Source organism: Drosophila miranda (assembly GCF_003369915.1).
Source record: "Drosophila miranda strain MSH22 chromosome Y unlocalized genomic scaffold, D.miranda_PacBio2.1 Contig_Y1_pilon, whole genome shotgun sequence".
In the NCBI taxonomy this organism is placed as follows: domain Eukaryota; kingdom Metazoa; phylum Arthropoda; class Insecta; order Diptera; family Drosophilidae; genus Drosophila; species Drosophila miranda.
In genome coordinates this window covers 43,505,827-43,532,223 of record NW_022881603.1, presented here as the reverse complement: position 1 = coordinate 43,532,223, position 26,397 = coordinate 43,505,827, and the positions used below count along the sequence as shown (strand labels likewise).

The 26,397-nt window shown below is 48.4% G+C and overlaps 4 protein-coding genes, 1 long non-coding RNA gene and 1 pseudogene across 5 annotated transcripts; 3 read left to right on the top strand and 3 right to left on the bottom strand.

Moving 5' to 3' along the window:
- Positions 1–8,378: 8,378 nt before the first annotated feature.
- Positions 8,379–8,608, bottom strand: LOC117190047. Its single transcript, XR_004473632.1, has 2 exons — positions 8,574–8,608; positions 8,379–8,445 (listed from the first exon to the last, which is right to left on the bottom strand). It is a non-coding gene; the product is annotated as an uncharacterized LOC117190047 (long non-coding RNA).
- A 7,615-nt stretch (positions 8,609–16,223) lies between these two features.
- Positions 16,224–16,682, top strand: LOC117190376 (NTF2-related export protein-like). The gene is made up of 3 exons (XM_033395457.1): positions 16,224–16,313; positions 16,378–16,464; positions 16,530–16,682. The coding sequence occupies exons 1-3, from the start codon at positions 16,305–16,307 to the stop codon at positions 16,665–16,667; spliced, it is 234 nt and encodes a 77-aa protein (XP_033251348.1). The 5' UTR covers positions 16,224–16,304; the 3' UTR covers positions 16,668–16,682.
- On the bottom strand, positions 16,623–18,551 carry LOC117190375 (annotated as a pseudogene).
- A 171-nt stretch (positions 18,552–18,722) lies between these two features.
- On the top strand, positions 18,723–21,450 carry LOC108159679 (FACT complex subunit Ssrp1). Its single transcript, XM_017293172.2, has 3 exons — positions 18,723–19,073; positions 19,142–20,719; positions 20,775–21,450. Exons 1-3 carry the CDS (start codon positions 19,020–19,022, stop codon positions 21,318–21,320), a joined length of 2,178 nt encoding a protein of 725 aa, XP_017148661.2. The 5' UTR covers positions 18,723–19,019; the 3' UTR covers positions 21,321–21,450.
- Positions 21,451–21,481: 31 nt separating this feature from the next.
- LOC108159681 (receptor expression-enhancing protein 2) lies at positions 21,482–23,174 on the bottom strand. Its single transcript, XM_017293174.2, has 3 exons — positions 23,071–23,174; positions 22,113–22,990; positions 21,482–21,959 (listed from the first exon to the last, which is right to left on the bottom strand). Exon 2 carries the CDS (start codon positions 22,961–22,963, stop codon positions 22,154–22,156), a length of 810 nt encoding a protein of 269 aa, XP_017148663.2. The 5' UTR covers positions 22,964–22,990; positions 23,071–23,174; the 3' UTR covers positions 21,482–21,959; positions 22,113–22,153.
- Positions 21,546–23,797, top strand: LOC117190377. Its single transcript, XM_033395458.1, has 4 exons — positions 21,546–21,647; positions 21,706–21,861; positions 23,248–23,412; positions 23,468–23,797. The coding sequence occupies exons 1-4, from the start codon at positions 21,591–21,593 to the stop codon at positions 23,621–23,623; spliced, it is 534 nt and encodes a 177-aa protein (XP_033251349.1). The 5' UTR covers positions 21,546–21,590; the 3' UTR covers positions 23,624–23,797.
- Positions 23,798–26,397: the final 2,600 nt, after the last annotated feature.

The following is a 26,397-nucleotide window of genomic DNA, read 5'->3' as shown; positions in this document are numbered from 1 at the left end:
AACCAGCGAGCTCGGGTGTTTTACGCGAGGCCGGGACAAGAGGTATTCCGCCGAAATTTTGTCCTTAGTGACTTCGGAAAAGGCTTTAATGCCAAGTTCGCGCGCAAATTCATCCGATGCCGGGTAGTGAAGCCAGTAGGAGAGAACGCGTATGCTCTGGAGGACCTTAACGGCCGTCCCATAGGAGTGTACCACGCCAAAGACCTGAGAATGTAGTGAGGTGTGGGTGTGGCCTACGTTGGGCGCGGCAGAAGAATGCAGGGCACGCCGGCGTGTGCTCAATAGTGTTCCGGAATCCGGTGGGCATGCCCACGCGTATGTTGTCCCTCCTGGGACTGACGACATACTCGTGGTGGTGTTCCAGTCCCACCTGAACGATAGGTGGCCAGGGCTGAGGGCGACGCGCCATCTAGCGGAAGTCCAGGGAGGCTCGATGGTGTATTGGGACATCGGTGGGAGCTGGAGCCGTTACTGGGGATATAAGGAAGAGAATAGGATTAGTTATATGTATTAGTAAGGGAAAAAGGGATAAATAGGAGTGAAAATATTAGAAAACGTGGATTGGATTATGGAAATCGTGGAGCGTGGACGGAGTAACGTCGAAATTTGAAATTTTGTGCTTAAAACAGAAAGTTTGAAGTGAGTACAGAAAAGGCGGGCGATAAAATAGGTTGTAATGCAGAAAATTTTACTTACAGCCGGCAAGGAATATAGCCACCAGAACCGGGCCAGAAGGTTTCCTGGAGAGGGACACTGGAGTTCGAGAAAGTCGACTGCAGAGAAGAAGACTGCCCAACGGAACCTGAGTGAGTTCGTTCCAGTTGCGCGTGTGTGAGCCAAGTAGCGCGGGACGTGTGAAGGAGGAGGGTGGAAGAGGACGATTTAGCTGCCAGGGCGATTCTAGCCACACCGCACGATCGTTGCATCGCCTTCCAGTGCGTGCCACACGTTTGGTCTCATTCACCAAGTAAAAACCCCGAAACCCTATTCACACACACACACACGCGCACACGTATACACGGACGTGTCTCGAGTTTGGGCATATGGCACGACAGTGCAGTAGCAAAGTAGATAGGTCCAAGCTGTGTAGAAGATGTGGAAAGGAGAACCACCTGGCAAAGGACTGTAGCCTGGAACCACAGTGCATGCTCTGCAAGGGAACGAGCGCAGACTGGAAGCACGTGGCCGGCAGCGGTAGATGCCCCCAGTTTAGGAACGCCCTGACTAAAAGATCAGCATGAGGTGTACTCAGCTGAACTTAAACCATTGCGAAGCTGCTCAGTCTCTTCTGAGACAAGCAGTCAGGGAGAGGAAGACCGAAGTCGTGCTCATCTGCGAGCCATTCAGGGCGATACCAGGAAGCGGTTGGACCAGCAGCAGTTGCGGCAAGGCGGCCATCTGGGCCGTACTAATCCACCCCCAGGAGATATGCGCAGCCAAAGAAGGATTTGTTAGAGCGAGGCTTAGAGAGGTAACCTTCTATAGCTGCTATGCCCCGCCGAGCTGGGACCTAGCTCGCTTCCAAAGTATGCTAGCGCATATAGCGGAAGACGCGCGCGGAAGAGCCCCCGTAATAATAGCGGGAGACTTTAATGCGTGGTCCGTAGAGTGGGGCAGTAAGGAAACCAACGCCAGAGGCACGTGTCTGCTCGAGGAATTTGCGTCCTTGGACGTAATACTCGCAAACGATGGCAGGAAGCTAACCTACTTCAAGGCGGGTCGAGGGTCCATTATCGACCTAACCTTCATGAGCGTCTCACTCCATAGGGGAGCTACGTGGAGAGTAAGCGAGGAGTTTACGTTCAGCGACCACCAGGCGATCCACTTCGAATGCGGAGCAGCAACGAAAAGACAGCTAGCCAAAATTACCGGACCTAAATGGAAGGGCGACCACCTGGATGTGGAAACCTTCACGGAATATCTGCGCAACGCCAGCTGGAGCCCTGCGCGAGAAACGGCAGAGGGCCTGGCTCAGAAACTGGCGAAGCTCATGGAGGAGGTATGTGATGTGGCAATGCCAAGAAGGAAGCCTTGCAAAAGAGGAGCGCCCTGCTACTGGTGGAATGCGGAGGTTAACCAGCTAAGGAAAGCCTGCCTACGAGCAAGACGGTGCTACCAGAGAGCACGAGGTCGGCCTGAGTTCGAAACCAGAGGAGAGGAACTCCGATCAGCGAAAAGAGCCCTTAAACGTGCCATAAAGGAGAGCAAGTCAGCCTGCTTCAGGCAGATATGCGAGGAGGCGGACGTCAACCCTTGGGGGACGGCTTATAAGGTCGTCACCAAGAGGATAAGGAGCCAGTCAACACCGGAAGTGACCTGCCCGATCCTGCTTCGTAGCATCGTGGAGGCCCTATTCCCACAGCACCCGTATAGGGAGGAAAGCGTCTCGAGCCAAGACTCCGAGCTGTGGCAACAGATTTCTGTTGAGGAGGTGATAGCGGCTACCAGGAGAATTGAGGATAAAAAGGCACCAGGACCGGACGGTATCCCAAACAAGGCATTGAAGCTTGGAGCAACCACCAGACCAGAAGTATTTGTTGACACGTTCAACAAATGCCTACGGGAAGGAGTGTTTCCAGAGCAGTGGAAAGTGCAGCGGCTAATACTTCTACCCAACGGAAATAAGTCCCTGGAGGAACCATCAGGATACCGCCCAATATGTTTGCTGGATACGGTCGGCGAAACCCTGGAGAGAATCGTCTACAACCGACTGCAAGTTGTGATCCAGGAGAAGGAGGCCTTATCGGAGTCCCAGTACGGATTCCGGATGGCCAAATCAACGGTCGACGCCATCAAGGCAGTCACCGACATTGCATCCAGAGCGATCGAGGGAATAAGATGGAGATTCGGCACAAAGGAGTACTGCGCGGTGGTGACCCTGGATATCCGTAACGCGTTTAACTCAGCGAACTGGTCTCGGATAAACGAGGCGCTCGGGAGAATTGGAGTTCCCACCTACCTGCTTCGGATAATAGCCAGCTACCTGTCGGGTAGGGTACTGAGGTACGAGACGGAGGAGGGACCAAAGCTCTACAGGGTGACAGCCGGAGTTCCACAGGGATCAGTCTTAGGACCTCTACTGTGGAACATAATGTAAGACGACGTCCTGAGACTCCAGCTCTCGCAGGGATGCACGCTTGTCGGTTTCGCTGACGATCTCGCCCTGGTCGTGGTAGCCAAAGAGCTCCGAGATGTCGAGGCGACGGCCAACGAGGCAATCCGGATCGTATCCAACTGGATGGAAAACGCGGGATTGGACCTGGCTGGCCACAAAACGGAGGCTGTACTCATCACGAGTCGGAAGAAGGTGGAGTACGCGACGTTTCGCGTGGGTAATGCGACTATTAAGTCGCAGGAGTCAATCCGGTACCTAGGCGTGATGCTGGATAACCGATTGAACTACCGGGCCCACATCGAGTACGTGAGTCAAAAAGCCTCCCGGATGCAGGCAGCACTCGCAAGGATGCTCCCAAATATTGGTGGACCCAAGGCAGGTCGTCGCATACTCCTGGCGAGAGTAGTGGCCTCGATCCTACTGTACGCTGCGCCGGTGTGGTCTTCAACCCTATCCGGCAACATGAGTCTAAGAAGAAAGATGTCAGTGCCATATCGGCTCTGCGCTCTTCGAGTAGTGTCTGGATATAGGACGGTGTCGGATAACGCAGCCCTGGTCCTCGCGGCCATGATACCGGTGGATATACTAGCGCTCGAGATGACGCATGTATATGAAGCGCGCGCAGGGATGCGAACTAATGCATCGCTAGAGACCATCCGTGCGTCGGAAAGGCGGGCGTCGATAGAAAAATGGCAGGCAAGATGGGACACGGCCACAAATGGACGGTGGACCCATAGACTAATCCCGGACATTGAGTCATGGATAGGGCGGAGAAGCGGAGAGATGAACTACCACCTCACCCAATTCCTGACGGGTCACGGAGGATACAGGAAGTATCTACATAGGTTCAAACACGAGGATACTCCCGAGTGTCCTGAGTGTTCGAATGAGAGCGAGGATCCGGAGCATGTGATCTACCACTGCACGAGGTACCGCTCAAGTGCACGATCCAAAGGAGCTAATGGCGTTCATGACGGAGTCCGACGAGAACTGGCAGCGCGTTAGCAACACCCTAATAGCCATCCAGAGCGATCTGAGAAGATGCGAAAGGGAGCGACGCGTAGAGGAGAGTGCCTAACGTAGGCAACCCATCCCCGCGAAGTAATACTTTGCGGTGATCCCGCGGGGAATGAGGTGTGCAGCTGTGCGTGGTGGTGAGTTTAGCTGGGAAGCCCCGAAGGGGTAGTCCAGTTCGTTGACTGGTACGGGCCGGTCGCGTCTCTTAGAGATTCTCACCCGCCGTGGCGTATCCATGGAAAAAAAAAAAAAAAACGTATACACGGACCTATATAAATTTAGGGCTGACCGGCCACGGCCAGCGATCGCCCACGTCGTTTGAACTTAAAGAAAAAAAACATAATCCGCACTCCAAACACCGTTCCACATTAAATGTTATTTTGTTCCGTGTGTTGTCCTTTATTTAGTAATTAGTATTAGCTTAAACCGTTTAACGTAAAATCTTGGCCATTGAAAAAAAATATGTAAAAAACACCAACACCTTTCACGAACCTAAATCTGCGATCAGCTGTTCAGTGCCAGAAGATTAACCCTTAGTGGGTGACGCGGGGGTCCCATCAGTCCACCGTATTTGGTCGAGCGATTTGTGGAAAAATATTGTTTATTGTTTATGTCCCGGGGACCCTTAACAAGAGCTCTTGGTAGGTTAAGTCTCCGTAGGGGCCCGAGTTAAATTAACTCCCGTAAAACTGGATCCACTCATCTACACATATTCCATTACGTGTGGGTGAGGGTATCCCTGTTGGTTGAACGAAATTTCAGCAGTTATTTCCTTGTTTGCCTTTGTGTCGAACGTTTTGGTGTTTCTTAGTGGTTAGTGATAATTTTGAGTATAGCTATTTATTAATGAGAAAGATGAAATTGTCAATTTACGATTATTAAAGCTTGGATATATATTGAAGCATGATGCATTAAATTTAAAATAGAGGGAGGACGCGTGGCGTAAGCCATGGATTAGGCCAGCCGTTACCGTTCCAGCAGAGGGTGGCCAAAATGAACGTTGTGTTTGGTCACAGGTAGGGCGGGCGCGCGAAGTGATAACACCCAAGCTTAACCCACTTGATAGCCGTCTGTTTATGATTTTCTTTGTTGTTGTTAGTTTTGATGTCCCGAGAAGTAGTATGTCTCCTTTTTTTGTCTACATTTGGCGGGCAAGGGGAACTACCCAGCCCTGGGGTCGACAGCTAGCCGACATTGCCCTCTGGGAAACAAGCCAAGTGTAACAAATGGCGCCCAATTTATTTTCGAATTCGCATGCATCTGGACTGACGCAGGTTCGGGTGGTATTACAAGAAATGTCACTCGGGCTGGTAAAGGCAGATGAGGGGAATGAAAAAAAATAATAAATTTAGTGGAGAAGACGACAGCTCGCGAAGTGCAGTTTAGCTGTCCCGGCAGAAGTCACTGCTGCAGGCTTAAGGTGAGCGTAAAGCTGGTCCTTAATGGCGCGGGGTGATTGATGCTAGGGATGGATAGACGGAGGCAGTCAACGGATATATAAAATTTGTGATAGGGACTTACGAATTACAGTTGAACATTTTGTCGCTATTCGATGTCGCAAGTGAACGTAAGTCACTGCCGTTCAACAAAAAAATGGACAGGGAGTTTGCGACGGACACATTGCCTGGTGGACTGTGATATCGAATAAATCTGTGATGGAATGTGATATTGGAATAAGTTAGAGTAAGTCATGTAGGTAAATGTTCATTGTAGTTTCGCACCTGTTTGTTTAAAACAAAGCCGCTTTCGTGTTTTTGAACCTGTTGTCTGTCTGCCGAGAGGTGGTGAGGAGTAGGTGGCCCGGGAGTCGTAAAGACAACCCGCGATGCATCTGTTGTCATGGCAGATCGGTATGATGGATGACAGGAACAAATCACAAGCAAAGTGAGCTCATGCACCGTGAGGCTTCTCGTTTATCGGCCATCGCTTAGAGCGATGACTAGAGTAGATGACAGGCCACACAAAGGTGGTGTTCGTAATTGTAGGATATCCGTAGGGCGACTGTCAAGTGGAGCGCACAAACTGGAGCGGTTGCTGGTCCCGGCAAGTCACGTGTCCCCCTCTTAATGAATCTTGTAAGAAGAAGAAGAACTGTTAGGAATTTTTGTTGTTAGGTTTTGTGTTGTGTTGAATGTGTTTGAAGTTTGAGTGTCTTAGGTGTCGATCGAATATATGGTACATGTATGTTATTATTTATTTATTCAAATATTTAATTGCATATATCTCGTTAACGGCGCTAGTTGGCGCAATTTTTATATCGGTATTTATTTATTTATTTATCGGAGTATTTATTGGTCCGAAGCGTGGTGTTATTTATTCTTACTAGTTATTTCTTTGGGTATTTATTTCTTTATTTATATATATTATCTTAGTTTAGGAGTTTCCCTTTTTTTTTTTGTAATATTGGTGTTGCTCGGTGCAGATGCCACAAGAAAGGGGTAGTCGACAGTATCATACGCGATCACGCGTAAACAAAACAGTGGACCAGATAGGAGAAGTGTCAGGGGCGATGTTTGATCTAGATCGGGAGGAACTTGGAGCTGTGGGTGGGTTGCCAAGAACACCGGTCCAGGCCAGGTCAGAAGAATGGCCAATGTCCGATCCTACACCCACGCTTGCTTCCGAACTGGCATCAGCAGTCAAAGTATCGTTGGCTCAGGCTCATGCGACACACAGGGCAGCGAACACTGACTCGATTAGTCGGGTGTTGCAGGAGGAGTTGCGTAAGGGGTTTATCGAGATGATGCACCAACTCAACGAGGTACTCCAGCCGGTTAGACAGCTGCAGCAGCAGAAGGAACCGCAGCGGGAGGAGGTTCACCACGAGCAGGAGTATCGAGGAGCAATCCCGAAAAGGAAGCCGTCGCTCGGGGCGAGGTGGTATTGGTCCGGAACCGTCTTCAGGAGTAGGACCGACCGCATCCAGTGAGCAGCATCAACGGGGTGGGCATCAAGCGCGAATTTGGCGAAACCCGATAGCACTCAGACACTCGGGTCAGGGTCGTGGCGAGGGTAGGAGAGCTGGTGGGATTCCTCGAGAAGATCCGTATCCAAATCCCCCGGGTTATAGACCTTGGCCACGGTGGGGCCGAGTCGAAAAATGGGACGTGACGTTCGACGGAGACAGCAACAAATTGACAGTCGAGGATTTTGTGTTCCGAATTGAATTCCTACAAGCCCAATGCCGCTGTCCGTGGGATGAAGTTCTAAAGGGATTTCATCACCTGGTTACAGGAAACGCGCGGGAATGGTACTGGCAGTACATCCGTGATCATGGCGGGGGTGTTTGGCAGGAACTAAGGGGCGACTTAATTGCTCGTTTCCGAGGCACGGCGTCCGAGTTCGACCGCATGAGAGAACTGCGAGAAAGAATGCAGCGGTCAAACGAGAGTGTGGAAGACTTTTTCCATGTCATGAGAAAGCTCGCGTCGAGGTTGGAGATGCCACCACCTGAAAAGGAGATGGTAAAAATCGTCAAAAAGGCACTCACAGATGAGATAGCGAGTTTCGTCTACGGCTTACTGGTTTATTCCTTAGAGCAACTGCGGGATGAGTGCGTGGAAATAGAGGCACATCTGAAGAGGAAGGCTCGATCTTCGTGGCGAGGAGCACCCAAAGCCACAAACTATGGTCGCGGGGCGAATGCGAACGTCAGCGAGGTCGCGCAGGTTCGGTCGATTAGCGATGAAGAGGCAGAGGTCACTGAGGAAGCGCAAGCGACACAGCGTGTTCCACAGAAGTTGATTTGCTGGAACTGCGGGCAGACCGATCATGGCTTTAGGGACTGTATGGCATCGGAGAGGCGAATTTTCTGCTACCGGTGTGGAAAGCCCGATGCATATTGTCCAACCTGTCCGAATTGCGCGGGAAACGTGAAGAGGGGTGCGATCCAAGCAGGCGAATCACGCTCACAGAAGAGGCCTGCGCAGAGAAAGTAGAAGAAAATAAAAATGAATTAGATAGACGTAAATTGCATGCTAGGTTAAGGAACTTATCATATGAAGAGCGCTTAAGAAATTATTTAGAAACCAGAAATAGAATATTTTCTGAACTACGAGTGAATGGTATGCGAGCACTGTCGGTGCGGGTGAGAAAGGCGAGATCCCGTTTTAAGCAAAGGCGAGCTATGAGGCGGCAGGTGATTGCTTCAGTAAAGCGTTGGTGCAAGAAAGACCCGAGAGTTTTCGCAGAAATCTCTATAATGGGCGAGTCCGTGCGAGGACTGTTGGATTCAGGCGCTACACACAGCATGCTAGGGTGTAATGGTCAGGAATTCCTGGAGAAGCTGGGCGTGGAGGCTCGTCGATATTCTTCTATAGTGAAGGTAGCGAATGGGGAAGATCGCGCAATCGTTGGCCGAGTGGAATTACCGGTGAAATACAAGGGAGAGGTAAAAAGATTAACGTTTTTCGTATGCCCGTTCTTGGAACAGGAAATTTACTTGGGGGTAGACTTTTGGCGGGTATTCTCATTGGCTCCTGAGGTGATGGGAGAAGGTCCAGTAGGGGCATCTCACAGATTAGTGGAAGAAGTGCTGGCCGAAGAAGGCGCTCACTGTTTGGAAGGCCCGGAGAAGGAGATAGTGCAGGAAGAATGGGAGTTGTCAGAAGAGCAAAGGGAAGCCTTGGATCAGGTGAAGGCAGAGTTTCTGACTTTCGAAGCCGTAGGCCTGGGGAGGACGTCGAGAGAGACTCATTTTGTCGCGTCTCGATCAGACGATATATATCTCCAGCGTCGACTTAAAATTCGCTTTTTGGCAAATCGAGCTGGACGAGCAGAGTCGACCATATACGGCGTTCACGGTGCCGGGACGGCCTCTGTACCAGTTACGTATGATGCCCTTTGGCCTCTGCAACGCCGCACAACGCCTATGTAGACTGGTCGATAAGGTGATTCCGGTTAAGATGCGTTCAAACGTCTATGCGTATCTCGATGACTTGCTGATTATAGCTGAGGACTTCCAAACGCACGTGAAGATTCTGCGACAGTTTGCCGAGCGTCTACGAGAAGCAAATTTAACGATAGGGCTGAGCAAATCTCATTTTTGCTATAAAAACATTAAATACCTGGGATTTATAGTGGGAGGAGGAGCGCTGAAGATGGATCCGGATCGTGTGTCGGCCATTTTGCGCATTCCCGAGCCGCGATCTGTTCGAGAATTGCGTAGTTTCCTGGGAACTGCGGGCTGGTACCGGCGCTTTATGAAAAACTATGCTGAGATGGCCGGTCCGCTCACAGACGCCCTGAAAAAGTCGGTAAATGGAAAGTTTAAATTGACGGAGGAGGCAAAACGAGCCATGGGGAGCTAAAAGCTGCACTCACCTCGGCACCAGTCCTGGTACACGCGGATTTCAAGCGGCACTTCTACATACAGTGCGACGCCTCACATTATGGAGTAGGAGCCGTACTCTTCCAAAGGGATGACGAGCAGAACGAGAGGCCCATACCGTTTTTCTCTGCCAAACTGAATTGCCACCAAAAAAACTACTCGGTGACAGAGAAGGAGTGTCTGGCAGCCCTCATGGCGATCCTTAAGTTCCGTCCGTACGTAGAGCTTACGCCGTTTACAGTCATAACTGACCACGCCAGTCTCAAATGGCTCATGACCATGAAGAACCTGGATGGTCGCTTAGCTCGTTGGTCCCTTCAACTGCAGGCCTTCGATTTCGGCATAGAACACCGGAAAGGAGCGGACAATGTAGTGGCAGATACATTGTCACGCAGTATTGAAGAGCTGGAAGTGGATCCGAGTAGTATCCTGGGTTTTGAAACGGTGGAGCTTGAATCTGGAGAATATCAGGAGTTAAGAAAGGAAATAACAGAGAACCAAGACCGCTTACCTGATCTCCAGATTGTTGACGGCATGATATTCAAGCGCATGCGCTTTGAACGATTGGATGATCAACTGGAGGGCGCCGTCTGGAAATTGTGGGTTCCGAGTTCGCTGACGGCCGCGTTGATAGACAAAGCACATTCGGAAGAGAAGACAGCGCACGGAGGAATCGCGAAAACCTTGCACTTATTGCGTAGGCTGTTTTACTGGCCGAACATGGCGATAGAGGTGCGGGATTATATCCGACGGTGCACCGTGTGCAAGGAGTCGAAAGCGCCGAATTATCGGATGCAGGTCGGGATGGGGCAAGAAGTGGTCACTGAGCGCCCGTTCCAAAAACTTTATATTGATTTTTTGGGCAAATATCAGCGGTCAAAGAACGGTCAGGCGTGGATATTTATTGTAGTTGACCAGTTCTCTAAGTTCACATTCCTAAAGACCATGACCAAGGCCACAGCAAAGGAAGTTGTAAGATTCCTCGTTCACGAGGTGTTTTACAAGTTTGGAGTGCCGGAGATGATTCACTCGGACAATGGGGCTCAGTTCGTCTCGAAAACTTTTAAGGAGATGACCGATGCATTCGGAGTCACTCATATGAGGACGCCAGTGTATTCTCCGCACAGTACTCAGCGCGATTCGGGCGTATCTGGAAGACGATCACCGGGACTGGGATGTGCATCTGCCGGAGATAGAACTGGCTATTAGGAACTCGGTTCAAGAGGCAACAGACGTAACACCATTCTTTGCAGTCTTCGGGCAGCAAATGTATTTGCATGGATCATGCTACAAGCTGGCAAAGAGACTGCGGTCAATCGGCGAGCATGACATATCACTGCTGGAGGGTCAGGACAAGCGACAACTCATCCAAGAGAAGATTCCCGCTAGTTTACATCAGGCATACGAGCGTAGTAGGGTAAGGTACAACCAGAGAGCTCGGGTGTTTTACGCGAGGCCGGGACAAGAGGTATTCCGCCGAAATTTTGTCCTTAGTGACTTCGGAAAAGGCTTTAATGCCAAGTTCGCGCGCAAATTCATCCGATGCCGGGTAGTGAAGCCAGTAGGAGAGAACGCGTATGCTCTGGAGGACCTTAACGGCCGTCCCATAGGAGTGTACCACGCCAAAGACCTGAGAATGTAGTGAGGTGTGGGTGTGGCCTACGTTGGGCGCGGCAGAAGAATGCAGGGCACGCCGGCGTGTGCTCAATAGTGTTCCGGAATCCGGTGGGCATGCCCACGCGTATGTTGTCCCTCCTGGGACTGACGACATACTCGTGGTGGTGTTCCAGTCCCACCTGAACGATAGGTGGCCAGGGCTGAGGGCGACGCGCCATCTAGCGGAAGTCCAGGGAGGCTCGATGGTGTATTGGGACAGCGGGGGGAGCTGGAGCCGCTACTGGGGATATAAGGAAGAGAATAGGATTAGTTATATGTATTAGTAAGGGAAAAAGCGATAAATAGGAGTGAAAATATTAGAAAACGTGGATTGGATTATGGAAATCGTGGAGCGTGGACGGAGTAACGTCGAAATTTGAAATTTTGTGCTTAAAACAGAAAGTTTGAAGTGAGTACAGAAAAGGCGGGCGATAAAATAGGTTGTAATGCAGAAAATTTTACTTACAGTCGGCAAGGAATATAGCCACCAGAACCGGGCCAGAAGGTTTCCTGGAGATGGACACTGGAGTTCGAGAAAGTCGACTGCAGAGAAGAAGACTGCCCAACGGAACCTGAGTGAGTTCGTTCAGGTTGCGCGTGTGTGAGCCAAGTAGCGCGGGACGTGTGAAGGGGGAGGGTGGAAGAGGACGATTTAGCTGCCAGGGCGATTCTAGCCACACCGCACGATCGTTGCATCGCCTTCCAGTGCGTGCCACACGTTTGGTCTCATTCACCAAGTAAAAACCCCGAAACCCTATTCACACACACACACACGCGCACACGTATACACGGACGTGTCTCGAGTTTGGGCATATGGCACGACAGTGCAGTAGCAAAGTAGATAGGTCCAAGCTGTGTAGAAGATGTGGAAAGGAGAACCACCTGGCAAAGGACTGTAGCCTGGAACCACAGTGCATGCTCTGCAAGGGAACGAGCGCAGACTGGAAGCACGTGGCCGGCAGCGGTAGATGCCCCCAGTTTAGGAACGCCCTGACTAAAAGATCAGCATGAGGTGTACTCAGCTGAACTTAAACCATTGCGAAGCTGCTCAGTCTCTCCTGAGACAAGCAGTCAGGGAGAGGAAGACCGAAGTCGTGCTCATCTGCGAGCCATTCAGGGCGATACCAGGAAGCGGTTGGACCAGCAGCAGTTGCGGCAAGGCGGCCATCTGGGCCGTACAAATCCACCCCCAGGAGATATGCGCAGCCAAAGAAGGATTTGTTAGAGCGAGGCTTAGAGAGGTAACCTTCTATAGCTGCTATGCCCCGCCGAGCTGGGACCTAGCGCGCTTCCAAAGTATGCTAGCGCATATAGCGGAAGACGCGCGCGGAAGAGCCCCCGTAATAATAGCGGGAGACTTTAATGCGTGGTCCGTAGAGTGGGGCAGTAAGGAAACCAACGCCAGAGGCACGTGTCTGCTCGAGGAATTTGCGTCCTTGGACGTAATACTCGCAAACGATGGCAGGAAGCTAAACTACTTCAAGGCGGGTCGAGGGTCCATTATCGACCTAACCTTCATGAGCGTCTCACTCCATAGGGGAGCTACGTGGAGATGTGGAAATCCACCTGGATGTGGAAACCTTCACGGAATATCTGCGCAACGCCAGCTGGAGCCCTGCGCGAGAAACGGCAAAGGGCTTGGCTCAGAAACTGGCGAAGCTCATGGAGGAGGTATGTGATGTGGCAATGCCAAGAAGGAAGCCTTGCAAAAGAGGAGCGCCCTGCTACTGGTGGAATGCGGAGGTTAACCAGCTAAGGAAAGCCTGCCTACGAGCAAGACGGTGCTACCAGAGAGCACGAGGTCGGCCTGAGTTCGAAACCAGGGGAGAGGAACTCCGATCAGCGAAAAGAGCCCTTAAACGTGCCATAAAGGAGAGCAAGTCAGCCTGCTTCAGGCAGATATGCGAGGAGGCGGACGTCAACCCTTGGGGGACGGCATATAAGGTCGTCACCAAGAGGATAAGGAGCCAGTCAACACCGGAAGTGACCTGCCCGATCCTGCTTCGTAGCATCGTGGAGGCCCTATTCCCACAGCACCCGTATAGGGAGGAAAGCGTCTCGAGCCAAGACTCCGAGCTGTGGCAACAGATTTCTGTTGAGGAGGTGATAGCGGCTACCAGGAGAATTGATGATAAAAAGGCACCAGGACTGGACGGTATCCCAAACAAGGCATTGAAGCTTGGAGCAACCACCAGACCAGAAGTATTTGTTGACACGTTCAACAAATGCATACGGGAAGGAGTGTTTCCAGAGCAGTGGAAAGTGCAGCGGCTAATACTTCTACCCAAAGGAAATAAGTCCCTGGAGGAACCATCAGGATACCGCCCAATATGTTTGCTGGATACGGTCGGCAAAACCCTGGAGAGAATCGTCTACAACCGACTGCAAGTTGTGATCCAGGAGAAGGAGGCCTTATCGGAGTCCCAGTACGGATTCCGGATGGCCAAATCAACGGTCGACGCCATCAAGGCAGTCACCGACATTGCATCCAGAGCGATCGAGGGAATAAGATGGAGATTCGGCACAAAGGAGTACTGCGCGGTGGTGACCCTGGATATCCGTAACGCGTTTAACTCAGCGAACTGGTCTCGGATAAACGAGGCGCTCGGGAGAATTGGAGCTCCCACCTACCTGCTTCGGATAATAGCCAGCTACCTGTCGGGTAGGGTACTGAGGTACGAGACGGAGGAGGGACCAAAGCTCTACAGGGTGACAGCCGGAGTTCCACAGGGATCAGTCTTAGGACCTCTACTGTGGAACATAATGTAAGACGACGTCCTGAGACTCCAGCTCCCGCAGGGATGCACGCTTGTCGGTTTCGCTGACGATCTCGCCCTGGTCGTGGTAGCCAAAGAGCTCCGAGATGTCGAGGCGACGGCCAACGAGGCAATCCGGATCGTATCCAACTGGATGGAAAACGCGGGATTGGACCTGGCTGGCCACAAAACGGAGGCTGTACTCATCACGAGTCGGAAGAAGGTGGAGTACGCGACGTTTCGCGTGGGTAATGCGACTATTAAGTCGCAGGAGTCAATCCGGTACCTAGGCGTGATGCTGGATAACCGATTGAACTACCGGGCCCACATCGAGTACGTGAGTCAAAAAGCCTCCCGGATGCAGGCAGCACTCGCAAGGATGCTCCCAAATATTGGTGGACCCAAGGCAGGTCGTCGCATACTCCTGGCGAGAGTAGTGGCCTCGATCCTACTGTACGCTGCGCCGGTGTGGTCTTCAACCCTATCCGGCAACATGAGTCTAAGAAGAAAGATGTCAGTGCCATATCGGCTCTGCGCTCTTCGAGTAGTGTCTGGATATAGGACGGTGTCGGATAACGCAGCCCTGGTCCTCGCGGCCATGATACCGGTGGATATACTAGCGCTCGAGATGACGCATGTATATGAAGCGCGCGCAGGGATGCGAACTAATGCATCGCTAGAGACCATCCGTGCGTCGGAAAGGCGGGCGTCGATAGAAAAATGGCAGGCAAGATGGGACACGGCCACAAATGGACGGTGGACCCATAGACTAATCCCGGATATTGAGTCATGGATAGGGCGGAGAAGCGGAGAGATGAACTACCACCTCACCCAATTCCTGACGGGTCACGGAGGATACAGGAAGTATCTACATAGGTTCAAACACGAGGATACTCCCGAGTGTCCTGAGTGTTCGAATGAGAGCGAGGATCCGGAGCATGTGATCTACCACTGCACGAGGTACCGCTCAAGTGCAGAGTATTTCCCACGACCAAAGGAGCTAGTGGCGTTCATGACGGAGTCCGACGAGAACTGGCAGCGCGTTAGCAACACCCTAATAGCCATCCAGAGCGATCTGAGAAGATGCGAAAGGGAGCGACGCGTAGAGGAGAGTGCCTAACGTAGGCAACCCATCCCCGCGAAGTAATACTTTGCGGTGATCCCGCGGGGAATGAGGTGTGCAGCTGTGCGTGGTGGTGAGTTTAGCTGGGAAGCCCCGAAGGGGTAGTCCAGTTCGTTGACTGGTACGGGCCGGTCGCGTCTCTTAGAGATTCTCACCCGCCGTGGCGTATCCATGGAAAAAAAAAAAAAAAAACGTATACACGGACCTATATAAATTTAGGGCTGACCGGCCACGGCCAGCGATCGCCCACGTCGTTTGAACTTAAAGAAAAAAAACATAATCCGCACTCCAAACACCGTTCCACATTAAATGTTATTTTGTTCCGTGTGTTGTCCTTTATTTAGTAATTAGTATTAGCTTAAACCGTTTAACGTAAAATCTTGGCCATTGAAAAAAAATATGTAAAAAACACCAACACCTTTCACGAACCTAAATCTGCGATCAGCTGTTCAGTGCCAGAAGATTAACCCTTAGTGGGTGACGCGGGGGTCCCATCAGTCCACCGTATTTGGTCGAGCGATTTGTGGAAAAATATTGTTTATTGTTTATGTCCCGGGGACCCTTAACAAGAGCTCTTGGTAGGTTAAGTCTCCGTAGGGGCCCGAGTTAAAGTAACTCCCGTAAAACTGGATCCACTCATCTACACATATTCCATTACGTGTGGGTGAGGGTATCCCTGTTGGTTGAACGAAATTTCAGCAGTTATTTCCTTGTTTGCCTTTGTGTCGAACGTTTTGGTGTTTCTTAGTGGTTAGTGATAATTTTGAGTATAGCTATTTATTAATGAGAAAGATGAAATTGTCAATTTACGATTATTAAAGCTTGGATATATATTGAAGCATGATGCATTAAATTTAAAATAGAGGGAGGACGCGTGGCGTAAGCCATGGATTAAGCCAGCCGTTACCGTTCCAGCAGAGGGTGGCCAAAATGAACGTTGTGTTTGGTCACAGGTAGGGCGGGCGCGCGAAGTGATAACACCCAAGCTTCATCCACTTGATAGCCGTCTGTTTATGATTTTCTTTGTTGTTGTTAGTTTTGATGTCCCGAGAAGTAGTATGTCTCTTTTTTTTGTCTACATTTGGTTGGCAAGGGGAACTACCCAGCCCTGGGGTCGACAGCTAGCCGGCATTGCCCTCTGGGAAACAAGCCAAGTGTAACAGTAATATGTATAATAGATATTGAATTCGTCAGTATACTTACGGTATATTTCTGAGGGTCGGTCAGTATATTTTAACGATAAGTGCTTAACCCCCAAAACACCTAATTGTACTAATAGAAACAAGCTAAATAAGCAACAACAACAAGATGAACAACGTAAGGCTGCGCCGGCTATAAGTAAAATATTTAACTAATAATTGACTAATAAATCTGTTTGCAGGAACTAAAGATTAAAGTTGAACGTTGTGCTCACACAGCCAAGGATTTCACGCGCCTCTACTACGCTTCCTTCGACAATCGTCGCCATGTAAGTTCAGTTGCTCACGCCTTTCAATGCCATGCGAAATTACCAACAAAAATAATGCATTGCAGCAATTAGGACGTCTGTACCTTGACAATGCAGTCTTTAGCTGGAATGGAAATGGATCCAATGGACGTCAAATGATCGAGCGCTATTTTCTGGAGTTGCCTTCGTCTAGCCATCAGATGAACACCATGGATGCCCACTAAGGATGGCCTTAGGCTGAGTTTCTTTATAAGCAGGTGCTATCCAGTATGGATTTTCAGCAGCATCCTTGGCGTACTTAAGAATGGCCTCCCTAGGATCCTGATCATCATCTACTCTCTTGCTCAGGCCGAGATTGCGAATGACATAGGAGGAGAGTGTACCACCCGAGCTTGCCACACGACCACCCTGTCCGCTGGTGATGGGCAAGTCCGGTCGTTTCGACTTTACAGGGTCCATCCGGGCCTTCTCCATCTTCTTGCGGGAGGAACGGGATTTCTCCTGTCGGAACAGAGGCAGAGCGTGAGAAGTGATGATCTGCGAAACGCCCACCATCTCCATCTGCTGCCGCTTGCGGTGGGTCTTGACCACGCACAACGTTTCGCCTCGTATGCTGCGTTTCTCGTCGTACAGGCACTTAATAGTGCCGTTTCCACAGCTCACAAAGAGCTGGTTTAGCTTTGGATGCCAGAGCGTCTTAACTACATGCGAGTTCGACACGGGAATGCGTTGAACTTCCTGGAAGCTTTTGGTGCTGTAGAAATAGAGATTAGCTTCGGCCTGATCCTTCGGGAGGGACTCGCCAGTGACCAACAACCGATCGTCTGGACTAAAACAACAATCAGTGGTGTCGTAGCGAGAATACAGATTGTTCCAAGTGTTCAGGGGCTGCTTAAATTTTCGCAGATCCCACAACTTCATGATCTCGTCGTTGCTCCTGGTGGCCAACTGCTGGCCCATATATGAAAAAACAATGGAGGTAATCTCAGCGCCTTTCTGGTGGGCCACTCGCACGCAGTGGATTGTGTTCACAAACATTTTGCGTGTATGGAGCCGTCCACGCACCCGGCTGCTATCAGAGTCGCATCTCTATTGAAGTTGCAGGACGAGGCGTTGGTTCTAAGGCCTCCAATTGCCCTCGTCTTGATAACCAGACATTGTTCTTTGGCCTTCAAGCCTTGACAAATGCGGAGTGTTCCATCTAGAGCAGCCGTGAGGAGCTGCTCCCGATTAAAGGGATGCCAGCAGCCCGAGGTCAGCTGCGCCACATGGCCTTTTGTGCGGGACATGTCCGATATGTATTGATCTCCCTTGCAACACTCTAGTTTTTCAAACCCATCGCGATCCAATACCTTGGCCTGAGCATTGCCAGAGATGACCAAAATCATCTCCCCGGTCACTGAGTATTGTAAGGATCGAATTGGATGGTTCTCGCAAAAGCACATATCGTAGTCTATGGAACCGGAAACCAAGCGGGCACCAAAAGGATCGCCTGCCAGGGCCAAGACAGCCCGTGAGCCATGCTGCATTTGGACCTCGTGTGTGTAGGGTATACGTTTAGAGAGGCTTTGCTCATCATCGGAATACTCATCAGAAGAGCAGTCGTCATCGGAGTCTTCGACCTTATTTGTGGCTTCCTCCTTGCAGCCTTGTTTTGAATCCTCGACTGCTGCCGGTGGCAATGGCCCGATCACATCTTCTTCCTCCTGCTCAGGCACCTCTCTCTTCGTCTCCACACCTGGACGTGTGATCTTCGCCTTGGCTATCTGCTCATTAATGTCAAACACTTGGGCTGCCTTGCGTCCAAGCCTACTGATGCCCATCACTTCCTTCAAGTGCTGACTCTCCAAATCTTCGGCGACATCTTCAATTGGTCGAATCATTTGCTGTTTGTCCATTTTCTTGAAGCCGCCTCCGCCACTGCTGCCAGATTCTTTTCCGTCTTCATTCTCATCTGCATTTGGCCCGTCAGGAGGTTGATTGATGTTTAATTGGATTTTCCCAAAGGAGATTTTACCACGTTGCATGGCTGGGAACCCTGGACTAAGTTTTTTTTCTAATTTAATATTAATTTTTCGCAAGAGGCGCGATGTAAGCAATGTGAACGTGCAACTATCGAGCTACCATCGATACTGCTATCGATACAAGATATTGGTTAACATGAATAACTGGGAGCTACATCATTTCAGCTCTGACTCAGTATTGAACTACCATGAGCATGTACAATAAAATACAAATAGATTTCTTTGAAAATTAGTAGACTTTCTAACATGTAATCCATTCAATAGCCCATCGAATTTTCCTGGCATAAACAATATTTGTACACACAGTGATACACTTGGATATTTGATATAAGCGAACATGTCATATTTCACAAGCGAATTCACGCATCACTGTTTCAAACTAGTTCGCTGATAGCGTCGTCTAACCTAAAATTGAGCGCGTAGGTAGTAGTGTTATTTTGTTGCCGGCGGCGTTTGCTCGTGTTAGATTTGTCAAGAATATAATTGTAAGAATTTCCCCTGCTGGTGTAATTAGTTTGTTGTTTTAAGTTTATCGTGCACTGGGAATCAAACATGACGGATTCCTTGGAGTACAACGACATAAATGCCGAGGTCCGCGGCGTCCTGGTGAGTCGCAAAAATGTAATAATTTTTGTTCACATTTTGTCTGACTTGTTAATCCCTTCCCATGATAGTCATCTGGTCGTCTCAAGCTTACCGACCAGAACATTATCTTCAAAAATAACAAGACGGGCAAGGTGGAGCAGATTTCCGTGGATGATATCGATCTAATTAATTCTCAAAAATTTGTGGGTACTTGGGGACTACGAGTGATCACCAAGAGCGGTGCGCTGCATCGCTTCACAGGCTTTCGGGACAGCGAGCACGAGAAGCTGGGAAAATTCATAAAGGATGCCTATTCGCAGGAAATGGTGGAGAAGGAGATGTGTGTCAAAGGCTGGAACTGGGGCACGGCTCGATTCATGGGCTCCGTTTTGAGCTTCGATAAGGACTCGAAGACCATATTTGAAGTGCCGCTCTCTAATGTGTCTCAGTGTGTGACTGGCAAGAATGAGGTCACTTTGGAGTACCACCAAAACGATGATGCCACGGTCGGTCTCCTCGAGATGAGGTTTCACATTCCAGCTGTGGAGTCAGCAGATGATGACCCAGTTGAGAAATTTCATCAGAATGTGATGAGCAAGGCTTCGGTCATCTCAGCGTCTGGCGAGTCCATCGCCATCTTTAGAGAGATTCAGATTCTAACGCCTCGCGGTCGTTACGACATCAAGATCTTTTCGACTTTCTTCCAGCTGCATGGCAAGACTTTTGACTACAAGATACCCATGGACTCGGTGCTACGCTTGTTCATGCTACCACACAAGGACAGCCGGCAAATGTTCTTCGTGCTCTCACTGGATCCTCCCATCAAGCAAGGACAGACGCGGTATCATTATTTGGTGTTGCTCTTCGCACCCGACGAGGAGACCACCATTGAACTGCCGTTTTCGGAGGCCGAGCTGCGTGACAAATACGAAGGCAAGCTGGAGAAGGAGTTGTCGGGGCCAGTGTACGAGGTGATGGGCAAGGTGATGAAGGTGCTAATTGGCCGCAAGATTACAGGGCCGGGAAACTTCATAGGCCACTCGGGCACGGCAGCTGTGGGCTGCTCCTACAAGGCTGCCGCTGGTTATTTGTATCCCCTTGAGCGTGGCTTCATCTACATTCACAAGCCGCCCCTGCACATCCGCTTTGAGGAGATTAGCTCAGTGAATTTCGCTCGCAGTGGAGGATCCACGCGTTCCTTTGACTTTGAAGTCACACTGAAAAACGGAACGGTGCACATATTCTCGTCCATTGAGAAGGAAGAGTATGCCAAGCTCTTTGACTTCATCACACAGAAGAAGTTGCATGTGAGCAATATGGGCAAGGACAAGAGTGGCTACAAAGATGTAGACTTTGGTGATTCTGACAATGAGAACGAGCCCGATGCTTACCTAGCCCGCCTCAAGGCCGAGGCCAGAGAAAAAGAGGAGGAAGATGATGACGGCGATGATTCCGATGGAGAATCCACCGATGAGGATTTTAAACCCAACGAAAACGAATCGGACGTGGCCGAGGAGTATGATAGCAATGTGGAGGATGATTCGGACGACGACAGTGACGCTAGTGGCGGCGGAGGAGATGGTGGTACTGATGGTTCGCCCAAAAAGAAGCACAAAGAAAAAAAGAACGAGAAAAAGGAGAAGACACATCAGGAGAAGGAGAAAATTGTAAAAAAAATCACATCTTAATGTGAACTGTATTCAATATTTGTCTATTCCCCAGAAAAAACCCACCAAGAAGAAGGATACCGGCAAGCCCAAACGAGGGACTTCCGCCTTCATGTTGTGGCTTAATGATACCCGTGAAAGCATTAAGCGCGAAAATCCGGGCATCAAAGTCACCGAGATAGCCAAAAAGGGCGGCGAAATGTGGAAGGAGCTCAAGGACAAGTCCAAGTGGGAAGAGGCCGCTAACAAGGATAAGATTCGCTATCAGGAAGAGATGCGCAACTACAAGACCGGAGCGGGTGGTGGCCGTGAGGACGAAAAAGGAGGCACCAGCAAGGCAACCAAGAAACGCAAATCTGAGCCATCGCCATCAAAGAAAGCAAATAACTCTGGAAGTGGCTTCAAGAGCAAGGAATACATCTCCGATGATGAATCCACCAGCGACGATCAGGAAAAGGTCAAGGAAATCCCAAAGAAGAAAAACAAATCTACCGCTGAGGACAAGGATAAGAACTCAAAGAAAAGCGAAGGGGAGGATAGCGACGACGCAAGCAATGCCAGCGAGGACGATGATGAAGAGGAAGATGAGGGCAGTGATTAGGCTCCCAGTCATTCAACACTATTCCATAATTCAGTCACACAGCCACACAAATCTAGTTTTTAAGTTCTCCCTAAAAAATATGTTTTTGTTTAAATACACTTTTAAGAGCAAAGCAAAGCTCATGTAATTATCTGGTATGGTTTTAATAATTGCCCATAATGTTTGATTTGTATCAGCTTTATTTCTCGCATGAATTGGTTTTCGATGGCACATCACATTCGTTTTGATGACTGATTGGTTCAGTCATAAAGAGTTTTTCCGTCTTCGGTTATGGCCACTTTGTGGGGCCACCTCTTCGTTTGGATTGGGCTTTGGCACATTCTCCAGGCAAGTTTGGAGCACTCACCTCTGGTTATGTTTCGATTTACGGATCTGATCTTCTTAGGTCCGTGGTATTGCCAAGTTCACCAATGTCCAGTGCTTTGCTGTTGATGAAAAGTTCGCAAACTTTTCGCGGTGCCGTCTCTATGCAGTAAAAAGGGATGTGGTTGAGATGAGCCTGATCGCCAAGGTATTAAATTGGCCTAAGCGTCCAGTTTCGGTGAGTTTGATATTAGCTTTTGATTCACATTGTGTGTTTCTGCGTAGAGTTTTTTGTTTTGGTTGAATGAGTACCGAACATTTTGACGACGATTTGATCTGAAATAATTGTGTACAACGATTGAACAGGGTGCGGAAATCGACAATTAAAGGTATTCAACGGCATCAACAAGTGACCCCAATAGCGGTCATATGTATGTTCCGTGCTAAGTTATACCCAAAGAGTATATAGTATAGAGTGTGTATGCTCACCTTGGGTACTGTGCTTGAATAGCGTAGGAAGTTTTGACTGATTAAAATTTACTGCTTCGAGGATTCAAAAATTGTCTGAATGTCCGGCCATTGCCCTCCTTTTGTGACTTGGCCAGCAGATCCTCTGTTTCTTCGTTACCTTCATCCTTCGGAATTGGCACTGCCGGTAGATCCTCAATTTCATTCTTCGTATCGGAGGAACGCAACAAACGCTTGCGTTGGCCGCGGCTTAGAGAGGTCCCGGACGATTCCGTAGGCAAGCCATTTTTCTTGTCCATCTCGCCAGATGAATCCGGTGTACCGGCTACGCCTACGTCAGGATATATATTGGGGACAGCTTCCCGGCTATCTGACAACTGGCATTCCTCCAGACCGTCTGCATCAGTGGCCACTTGCGACATTCCAATGGAATTCCCAGTGCGATTAAAAACGCCGAAGATAACGGGCAGTACGGTCTTTCGGCTGCGGATGATAATCTGCGTTCCCCAAATGAAGAACTCGTTTAGCATCTGCTGCTTGCCCCGTTGTAAGAAGTGATCGATCTGCTTCTGATGCTTGAAGAGCAATGGACCCAGGATCGAATTAAAAATCCGCACATTGGCAGCTGGCGCCGTGTGACCAATCCAAAATATCAACGCCATTTTGGTGATGCCGTACAGTGGAACCCACGAGATAAACATATCGCCCAGCACCTCGAAGGTTGTAATGAAGGCATACACAATCCAATACTTAGCCCAGGGCGTGAGGTCCTTTTGAGTGTCATTCGACACAGCCTTGAATGTGTAAAAGGCCGGCAAAATGGTCCCGTATATGTAAAAGAGAACCCACGCTGCACAGCTGAAGACACACATCTTGCGTTTCTTTCCGTTGTTTTTATGCTAGAAAAAATTTATAAAAACGATTTATATGATTGAATAATTTTGACTTGTGTTTGCTTGAATTCAGTGGCGTTTGAGACCTATTGAAAAATGTGTTCGTTGAAAATTTGAACAAGTATATATTTTACGCCGTCGGAATCAAATAAACAAATGATTTAGATATATATATTACATATGTTATTTAGACAGTTCTGACTTTACAAAGCCTCGCTGATCTGTGTATAAGCAAAGTAATTTCAATTTTCATTTTCCTACAGATGCGAATACAGTTGCTGAAGCGGGCCAGTGGGTATAAGCCATTCCTGTACAATATCTGTCAGTCGGACCTGTGCGAGTATCTGGAGAAGCGGAATCACCCCTTTGTCAATATCATATTCAACAGTTTTACCAATCGAACCAATGTGAACCGGTGCCCGCTTCCTGTAAGTTGCTTGATTCCAGTGATATAGTTACTATTTATCAATATATTATCTGCAGGCTGAAATTATGCTGGAACACTTTCGTTTCCCGGTCAAAGCCTTGGAACTGCTGCCCCTGCCATCTGGGGACTATGCCCTCTTCATTACATTCAGTTTTGATAGCCAGGAACGGGCCTTGGTCAAGGTTTACTTCACACTGACGGAGTATCGTTAATGGGGTGAAAAATATTTGGATTTGGATGGAGTTGGATGCGAATTGCAATAAAAATCGACGGCAGTGCATTAAACTAATTTATAAATTAGCCATAAATTCGTTTACATGCGGGAAAAAATTAATTCGTAATTTGATTGTCTCTTTGTATTGATAATAAAATTGTTTCCACTCAAAGTATTTATGAGTTCTTCCCTTGGGACTAGGTTTGTTGGATTTGTTTGTATGTACATACATACATATGTATGTATTTAAGGTTGCGACACGTGACAAATTTTTATAAATCATATAAATCTTAAATGACATTTTAAATGGTTCAGAAAGGACTGTAAAATTAAACTCTTCCAATTTGATCCAGAACAAAAGGGCCTCGATTTAAAATATTCATTGCCCGTGGAAATTGATATTATTATGAGGTAATTAATCGTATATTTATATGTATAAGTATATGTATATGTATATGTATATGTATATGTATATGTATATGTATATGTATATGTATATGTATGTAAATATCAACAAAATCGAGGGGGAACGTTGTGAGTTGCTGCAATTCAGATTCCGCAGTCTTAAAGATATGGTCATTCTCTACAATTCTACGTTTTTGGTTTTCTCATATCTTTAAAATTGTGGATGCCACAGATTTTCGTCCTTTGTGGGGGCGGAAGTGGGCGGGGCGAAGTTTTGAAATATTTTTGTATCAGTGACATATCACAAAAGTCTGGATCCAAAACATCGTTGCTCTAGCTCTTATAGTCTTTGAGCACTAGGCGCTGAAGGGGACGGACAGACGGACAGACGGACGGACGGACAGACGGACAGACAGACATGGCTCAATCGACTCGGCTATTGATGCTGATCAAGAATATATATACTTTATGGGGTCGGAAACGATTCCTTCTGGACGTTACACACATCCACTTTTACCACAAATCTAATATACCCCAATACTCATTTTGAGTATCGGGTATAAAAAGAAATCAACATGCCGCTAACAGAAATACACCTGAACCAAGCCTTGAAGTCAATCAGGCAAATTCCACCATACGACGGATGCCAAGAACGCCTAAGCTCGTTCATAAGTAGGATCGAGTACATCTCCGAATTGTACCCAACAGAAGACATCCGGCAACAAAGCATCATGTACGGAGCCACTGAGGGTCAACTGTGCGGACGAGCACAACTTTTATCACAAAGCCTTCAACCCAACACCTGGACCGATCTAAAAGTAGCCCTAATCAGCAAATTCAACAACCACACTCCATACGAAACGCTGCTACAACAATTACACGACACCAAATTCAATGGGAATATTCGGAAGTTCGTAGAGGAACTAGAAATTAAGTCAAATGTTATAGTAAGTAAACTAAATCTGGAGACTAGCCCAGAAAATAAGATAATCTTTAAAAACGCTCTGGAAAATGCCACCAGACATACCATAGAAGATGCTCTACCCAATAAACTTTTCATCATTTTAGCAAAGAAAGACATTTCTACTATGGCTAATCTAGAAAAATCAGCTCAAGAGTTAGGAATCTACGAAAATTTCGTAACTGATAACAAGAATCACGAACACTCAAGAAACGGAAATAACAATCGTAGGAATGTTGGAACTTATTACCCTCGCTATAGTAGTAACGACTATAACAATCAAAACCCAAGTACTTCCAGAAATAATCATGGATCGAATCGAAATAATTCAGGAAATAATGCCGTAAATAATAAAGGATTATTTAACGAATTTAGAAATTCCTTAAACCAGGGCAGAGTACAGAATCCCACAAACTATCAAATCAATCAGACTCAGGCAGGTAGCATTGCACCAAATCAGCCAGTCAAACGATCTAGGGAAAGCCAAAGCGGACAAATGAAAATGGATGTAAATTTTCAGCAGAGTGCCTCGGAAGAAATCGAGGAAGACCATATATAGAAATAATCGTAAATAATAAAAAATTAAGAGGTATCGCGGACTCGGGATCGTCAATAAATATAATAAAAGAAAACTATACAGATTCCAAAGTCGATAGCGACAACCTCACCGTCCATACCATCAATGGACCCGTCCGTCTGACTCAGAGCATTACACGTAATGCAACCAAAAACTGTCCGACAAAACAAAAATTTTATATTCATAATTTTTCTGAAAATTATGACATACTCTTAGGCAGAGAATATTTGATGGCCAGCAAAGCCGTCATCGATTACCGAAAGGAAACGGTAACGTTAGGAGAAAGGTCATACCCAATCATCCAAAGTGGAGAAGCAATTGCCGTCGGCAAGACCGCACACAAAGGTGATAAGCCATCTTCAAAGGAAGATATAACTACACCTAAGTGCCTTGACCCATCTCCTGAAGGAGAGCAATACTTCGCTTCCGCATTAGAGAATGAATTAAGGGAATGCAACCAGCTAAGGTTGGAACATTTAAATGACGAAGAAAAGGAGAAACTAAAGAAGGTTAGGTTAGGTTGACCCGGACGGCCCTCAGAGGGGGCCCCACATAGGCCAGTATGGCCCTTAGTTGTCCGGATAGGGGGGGGGGGATTTTCTGTCTCTCTCGCACGCACTTTGTCGTGTCGTTTAATATTAGCGGCGTCTGCCGGAGGAGAGCCATACTGACTTAGTATCGGGTATAACCGTAGAGTTGCGGTGTCCGCAGCAACTCACAACGTTCCCCCTCGTTTTATGATCTTTTAATGCTGTGTATGTTTCATTTTCGGATGTTCACGCCTTGTTAACTCTTAATATACATATTATTTGATGGCGATACTACGGGC